General features: G+C 53.2%; 2 protein-coding genes across 2 annotated transcripts in view; both read right to left on the minus strand.

The window, feature by feature from the left end:
• ZBTB22 (zinc finger and BTB domain containing 22) overlaps positions 1-346 on the minus strand; it is a 3,649-nt gene extending 3,303 nt beyond the window's left edge. The window contains exon 1 of the mRNA XM_011986463.1: positions 154-346. The gene's annotated coding sequence lies outside the window, so the exon portion shown is untranslated. The remainder of the gene's footprint in view (positions 1-153) is intronic.
• A 476-nt stretch (positions 347-822) lies between these two features.
• Positions 823-5,211, minus strand: DAXX (death-domain associated protein). Its single transcript, XM_011986464.1, has 8 exons — positions 5,120-5,211; positions 3,990-4,179; positions 3,008-3,839; positions 2,655-2,863; positions 2,274-2,499; positions 1,652-2,117; positions 1,269-1,491; positions 823-1,072 (listed from the first exon to the last, which is right to left on the minus strand). Exons 1-8 carry the CDS (start codon positions 5,170-5,172, stop codon positions 1,013-1,015), a joined length of 2,259 nt encoding a protein of 752 aa, XP_011841854.1. The 5' UTR covers positions 5,173-5,211; the 3' UTR covers positions 823-1,012.
• Positions 5,212-7,197: the final 1,986 nt, after the last annotated feature.

Genomic DNA, 7,197 nt, shown 5'->3' on the forward strand with positions numbered 1-7,197 from the left:
GCCATCTTGCGCCGACTCCCTCCGCCCTCCGCCTCCGCTCCGCCTCCCGCCCCTCTGCCTTTAAAGGCACAGCCGGCCACCCCGCCCGTGCCGCTGGGCAATACTCGGCCGACTCGGCCACTTTGCCTTTAAAGAACCGTCGCCTCATTCCACCTTAAAAGATCAGATCCCCCTCCTCCGCTGGGAACTCAGGACTTGGTTCGGCCGAAGCATTTATTCCCCTTTAAAGCTATAAGCCTGTCTTTTCCCATTGGCGATGGGTTCAGGTATCGTTCCCCAGGCTCCGCCTCTGAGCTGTGACCATTAGCTGGTTGGTGGGATCTAATCGCCCTTTTCCTAGCTCCTTACAGCCCCCTGAAGCCCCGCCCCCTTTCTCCGGTCCTGGATTGGCCAAATAACCTTGAGTCGGCCCCTCATTGGCTTTTTCACTCCTACTGCACGAAGTGAAAAAGTAAAGTGCGTTAAGGCGGCTGAAGCACTTAAAAAAAAAAAAAGTACAGCCTGAACAACATGGCGAAACCCTGTCTCTACAAAAAATACAAACAACAAAAACAAAAAATTAGCCAGGTATGGTGGCACGCGCCTGTAGTCCCGGCTATCGGGAGACTGAGGCATTATCACTTGAGACTGGGAGGTCCAGGCTGCAGTGAGCTGTGGTCGCACCACTGCACTCTGGCCTGGGCGACACAGCGAGACAACAACAACAAAAGACCAGGCTAGAAAGGACAGATCGGGACTACCCCGGGGATATTGGGCTAACCCTGAGCAAGGGGACAGCTAATGCCAATCTGTAACAGTAGAAGGACAAGAAAAAGACAGTGATACAGTAAGAAAAGAACTTTATTGTTTATTAATGTTTCTGTGTAAAACTTAAGCTTTTTTTTTTTTTTTTTTTAAAGAAACACCACCAAAAGGGGATTAGCTTAGTCCATCCCTTCCTCAGTCATCTGCTTCCCACATTCCTCCACATGCTATCCCAAAACATTCTGGAGGCAGGGAGAAGGGGAGGCAGCTAATCAGAGTCTGAGAGCACGATGATCTCTTCTGGATCGCATTGTGTGGCCACACTTGTCTGCAGGGAAGTCAGAGACAAAGAGTCAGAGATCTAGAGTACAGGAGAAAAGAAACAGACAGGAGGATTTACAGGATAAAACGGGTGGGAAAAGGGAAGAGACAGGATGTGGCAGGTGCAATATTCAGACAGAGCAGCTGAAACAGACAATGAAAGAGAACAAATTATCAGAGGAAACACGGCCTCCCCTTCTTACCTTGTAAGTACTAGGCCGAGGAGGTTGTGATTGGGGGGTTTGGGACAGCTGGGCTGGAGAAGGGATGCAGAGGGAACTGGTCACCAGGCCATGGCTGGGAGAGTCCACCCTCGTGGAGGAATCAGCAACCGGGGCCAAGGAAGCCAAGGGGGAAGGTGGGCTGGGCAGGGTACATATCTTTTTCCCATTCTTCTCATGCACTGACCTTTGCCTTTCCACATAGCTAGAAACCGAAACATAAATATGTGGAGGGGTAAGGGAAGACTGAGGCTGGAGGAGGGCAGTCCAGTCTCTCCCAGCAGACTCAGTTCCCCAATATTCCTCTCCGAAAGTCCCCTGTAATCCCTCCTTGGCTTCCCTCTTCCTCCTCCTGTTGTTATTACCTGTTTCCTAATGGCCCTGATCCTGTTTGCTTCTTCTCCTTCCGAGATTTTTTGCAGGGGGGACCAGAATCTCCCCAGTTGTGAGGAGAGACGCCTCCATTGAAGGAAGTAGAAGAGACCATGCCTGCCCCATTCTCTAAGACAGTGGTGAAGGGCTCCTCTGATTGCTTCCTGGAAGAGGAAATGTCCATCTCCACAGAGGAAGGGGTATCCAGGGGCAAAGCTTCAATCTCTAGCTCAAAGAGCTGAGACACAGGGCTTTCTTCCTCCAGGGTCAGCTCCTCAGGCTGTTCTCCATTGCTTTCAGCATCTATGCTGGAGGGGGCCAGGGGTTCTTCTGACAGTAACAAGGGTGACACTTTGTTTTGCTGCTCCCCTGAAGACCTGCTGATCTGTTTGCCAGGTTCCAGGTTCTTTTCAGTGGAGATCTGTGGTGAGGACATGGGGCTCCCGTCTCCATCTTTACCTGGAAAAGAAGAAAAGGGGAGAGGGTAGCCCGAGAATGAGGGGAAAAAATACTGCTGAGAGGACACTAGGAGGAGGAAGGGAAAGGTCTCAAACAGGTGGCTTATGCCTAACAAAAACAGAAATAACAGGTGAGGAGAATGTTCCCTTGACATACCTGCTGCTTCTTCCTCTTCCTCCTCCTCTTCATCGTCCTCCTGACCCTCCTGCATCTGTTCCAGATCCTCCTCCTCTTCAGAATCTGTGGCCTCCTCCTCTTCTTCTTCTTCCTCCTCCTCCTCCTCATCCTCCTCCTCTTCCTCATCACTCTCCTCATCTTCTTCGTCATCTGTCTCAGCTTTGGAGGCAGAAGGGCACCCCTGGGATGCCATTCCACTAGGGCCCTGGGGGACAAAGAAGTTTCTCTAAGGAATCCCTTGCCCTAGAGGGTTTGGTTCTTGCATTCCTTCTCATGCTCCCCCATCAGTCAACCTGGACTCCCTGGTGGCCAGTGCAGGGGAAGGACAATGTCTCTCTGAAGGCTTTACCCCATCCACACCTCACCAGAATCCAAGGAGGCGGGGGTGTCTTCAGAGTGGGAAGAGGTGCCTTGGAGCCGAGCTCTTCTCTTTTTTCTCTCGCCCTCCTCACTTTTGTCTTGCAACATTGCATATTTGGAGATGACCTCATCCAGCCGACTCATGGCCAAACTCCGGTTTTCCCGAAGGCGCCGGGCCAACACAGGATCTGATAGTGCAGGGTCAATGCCTACGTGGGAAGATATAAAGTCAGAGCACTCAGCCGTGGAAGGGACTAGAAGAGTACAAACCCTAGAAAGGACTAGAGAGATGCCCCATCCGCCTCATACCTGACATATAAGGGTCACTGAGAGGCATCCCACTAACCCCCTACCTGGCCTATAGTCATCTGTGAGGTGGCAGCCAAAGTTGTAGATGAGATCGAGGTGACGTCGTTCCTGTAACCTGATGCCCACATCTCGGAAGGCATCCTGAGCCATGAGCTGGAGCTGCTGTCGGGGGAGGCCAAGGCTGTGTCGGGCAGCTGCCTTCTCTACTGCCCGAAGCACATCCCCATAGTCAGGGAAGGTATCAGGCCCTGGCTTGTTGATGAGCCGCTCAATGCGCCTGTTAACCTCTGGGTAGCGGGTGCCACGGTAGGTGATGCGCTGCTCTATGACACGGCCGGTCAGTGAAGAGCAGTCTTTCAGCTCACATAGTCGCCCAAAGAGGCGGATCAGCTTACGCTTCAACCGTGCCTCCTGCAGGTATGTGGAGTCTGGGTCATCCAATTCTGAGAGATCCAACTCCTTTTCCTGCAGCCTCCGGATCTCTGCCACATAGAGCGCCAGCAGCTGCTCCAAGCGCTGGATCTGCCGCCGGGAACCACGGGTCCTTGGGGCCTGAGAGGCAGTGTTTTCAGCATTTGTGGGGTCCAAGGTGAGGTGTGTGGGAGGGTTATTCCCAGAGGGCTCATTGGAGGTGGTGGCAGCAGGGGCCAAGTTCAGCTTCTTTTTGGCTGAGTGGGCCTTGAGAACAGTGCAGAGCTCATTGATGTAGACATAGAGCTTAGATGGCCGGCTCTGGGCCCGAGATAGGACCCGAGAGAGGATGTTGCAGAACTCCGCCGAGGCCAAAAACAGAGAGTGGGCACGTTGCTGCCGGTTAGAGAGGAATGGGACCACCTCAGGGTGGTCCGCTGTCTGCGTCTTACAAAGTTCAAGGAACTAGAAGGTTCAGGGGAAGAAGGAAGGGGAAGAGAGACAAGGGAGGGGGTTGAGAGAAAGGGGAGTGGGGTTAGTGGGGAAGAAAGGACAGGAGAGCCAGTCAGCCATCCCCCTCCCTGGGGTACAACAATCTTCCCCGCTAAAGCTCACCTCTTGGAACAGCTTCTCATTCTCCAGCTTGTAGCACTTCTTGCCGCCCGAACTACTGCTTCCTCTGGCCCCATGAGGCTCAGAAGAGCTAGGGGCTTCTGCCCCTGGTGAGGCTGTACTGGGGAGTGGGTGGGAGGGCCCTGGCTGAGCAGCTGCTTCATCTTCGTCATCATCATCCAGCACGATGATGCTGTTAGCGGTGGCCATGGGGGAATCAAATCCCCCGGAGGGAGGAAGTGGTGGGGATTTCAGAATTCCTGCTGGAAGGGGATGGGGCCTCAGAATGAGCCCCTCCAGCATAGCCCCATCCCTTCACCTCACGCATTTTCTGAACTCCTTGGGTTTCAGCCCTGACCAACACTGTCTTCACCACCTGATTTCAATAACCATTAGTTCTATATGCTTTTCGGGCCCTTCAAGTGGTGTGGGGGGGGCAACCCCCCCCACACCTTAAGTTGCCACCTTCTGCTCCACCCCTCACGTCGATTTCCGGTCTTTCTGTTGCATTTCCCCACTCTTTCTCAGAGTTGGCAAGTTGGTTCTTTCTCCCACACTGCACCCTAAATCGTCCTGACACCCCCTGGCACAGACAACACACTCCTGTGGGCGCCACCTCATGTGTTTGCCCCCTCTGCCCTCAAACAAGTCAACCCCACACCCGCCCCATCCTGAATGATCACCCCAACTCCTAGACTCTCTGAGGTGAAAGAGGTTCCCTCCCAACAGTCCGTTCTCTTTTCCCCTCCTTGAATTATCTCCATATTTCACCCTCAGATGAGTCTCCTCAAACTGGGCCTTTAGGTTGAAGATATTTTACCCAAGTCCCCTCCCTTTCACCCCACCCTAATTTTCCCCATTCTCTCGGTGACCTGTAACTAATTAGAAGTCCCCCCGCACCGCGCTACGCTCTCCCGATTCCTCTTAGATCCCAACCCTGGGTCCGGCCGGTCCGGTAGATGCGCTTCCCGCCAAATCCCCCTCCCCCAGTTCAGCCCCCGGCCGCCCCACTCCCTTTCAGGGATAGGAAGGTACCACAGTTTTCCCCTCAGACTCAGAGCCCGGCTCTCCCCAATACCTCTGCCTCGATATCCCCGCCCCCGCCTCTGATCCCCGCACCATCCGGCCCCCACCTCAGAAACCGTCTCTCGAGGCGACCCTCGCCGCAGATCTCAGAACCTCGCATGGTTCCCTCCGCCTTCCTTCCCACTCCCACCGCAGGCCCCACTACGGACCGGAAGCAACAGAGTTTCCGCCTGCATGCAACTAAGCGCCGCCATATTGTCGTACGGAACAAGGCTTCCTGTGGCCGGAAGCGGCCGTAGGCCCGCCCCGCGAACACCTCCAGTGCCGCCCGCATAGTCAGCGCTGTCTTCCAGGTCGAGGTTTGTCTCCCCGAACCCGGGCGTCCCAAAGCAGCTGGGGGCCGCCATTTTGCCGTACGGCGCTGGCTACGCCAGAACTTCGGTGCGCAGCCGGAGGAGCTCTTTTCACCCGGTGCTTCTCTGACTCCGCCAATCAGAAACTTCCTCCCTGGGGTCCAACTGCCGGCGAGTAGCGCGTGGGGAGAACGGAGCCTCCTTTCCAAGGAGGGGCAGGGGAACCGAACAGGGTGGTTTAGGAATTGGGCTTTCCAAAGCTGCGTAGGGTTTCAGGGAATGGCAGAAGTCTCTTAAAAGGGAAGTAAAACCTTTTTCTTCAACTAGGCTATTGGCAAGCTATCTGGCCCTGCTTTCCTGTCCCCCAGGTTCCCATTTCCACGGCTTATTCGGCTACCCCAGCCCCTTCCCCTGCAAGGGCGGCGCGCTCCTTGCCGCTGTCCAGCAGCTGCTTCTACTGCCAGGTGCTGCGTCCCGCGGTCGTTGTAACACATGCGTACAAATAAACACAATGCGCCATACAAAAGTGTTATTAATATTACTATTGTTGCTGATTTGCTTTTCAAGCGTCACCACAGAACTAATGACCAACCAGACGGTTGGGACCTGAATGGTTCTCCTTCTCCAGAGGGGGTCCTCGAAGGGCCGTCGGTGCTTACTGTGAGGCCGTGCTTTGTCGTGGAGGCCCAGGGTCTGCGGATGGGCGATGATGGGGTGGGGCTTGGAGGAGAGTTTGAGCCTCTGCAAGGGCTGCTGTGAAACGAAATGAGGCTCATAAAATACTTTGGGTTTCCTCCTCCTCTTCTGGGAGAGGGGGAAAAAAGAATGAAGGATGAAGAAACAGACTTGATACCCACCTCGTTGAGTTTAGGGAGGTTGGAGGGAGTCGTGGAGGCAAGGCTGGGTCCAGAGGTGAGCTTATGAGGAAACCAGAAAGATTAACAAGGTCCCAATCGCAAAGATTCCCATTTCCACAAGTGGTGGGCATCTTGCCGCTTAACTAGGTTCACAGAATTTACTACATCCCTAACGCTGAGTCATAGAATCGCAAACACCCGTCCATTGAACAATCCCACATCACTTCTCTCCAGTCGTCAAAGTCTACAGCTTTCAAAATGGGGAACATAAAAAACCTCCGCGAGGACTGGAACTTGGGAGATGTAAGGGATTTAATTTCCAGAACCTCAACTTTCCCAAAATTGGTCTTCCTAAGGAAACACCTGCAGTACAGGTTCTCATTCTTCACTTCTCCTTTTACAATAGAGACACCCTCTTAAGAAAAAAGAAAAGAATAGTTCTCTCTTTTTCCCCTCCGCCCTCAAAAGTGTAGTTCTCAACCATGAAATCTCCTGAGGTATTCTTACCTGTTTAAAATAAAGGGAAATGTACCCTGTTTCTTTCACTAAGGCACCATGAACACCTTTTCTTTTTTTTTCTTTTATTTCCTTTCTTTTTTTGTTTGTTTGTTTGTTTGTTTTTTTAAAGGCAAGGTCGGCCGGGCGCGGTGGCTCACGCCTGTAATGCCAGCACTTTGGGGGACCGAAGCGGGCGTATCATGGAGTCAAGAGATGGAGACCATCCTGGCCAATATGGTGAAACCCCGTCTCTACTAAAAATGCAAAAAATTAGCTGGGCGTGGTGGCAGGCGCCTGTAGTCCCAGCTACTCAGGAGGCCGAGTAAGGAAAACCGCTCGAACCCGGGAGGCGGAGGTTGCAGTGAGCCGGGATCGCATCATTGCACTCCAGCCTGGGCGACAGAGCGAGATTATCTCAACAAAAAAGAAATGAAAAAGAAAAGAAAAAAAGGGTCTTGCTTTTTTTTTTTTTTTTTT

Source organism: Mandrillus leucophaeus, unplaced genomic scaffold, assembly GCF_000951045.1.
Source record: "Mandrillus leucophaeus isolate KB7577 unplaced genomic scaffold, Mleu.le_1.0 Scaffold3, whole genome shotgun sequence".
Classification (NCBI taxonomy): domain Eukaryota; kingdom Metazoa; phylum Chordata; class Mammalia; order Primates; family Cercopithecidae; genus Mandrillus; species Mandrillus leucophaeus.

Excerpts from the sequence above, each read along its gene's own strand:
- DAXX (XM_011986464.1), bottom strand. The coding sequence starts at position 5,172 with ATGCGAGGTTCTGAGATCTGCGGCGAGGGTCGCCTCGAGAGACGGTTT. Across the intron at positions 2,864-3,007 it reads CACAGATGACTATAGGCCAG|GCATTGACCCTGCACTATCA; the intron begins GTAGGGGGTTAG and ends CTTCCCACGTAG. Across the intron at positions 1,492-1,651 it reads TCAGGGCCATTAGGAAACAG|CTATGTGGAAAGGCAAAGGT; the intron begins GTAATAACAACA and ends TTCGGTTTCTAG.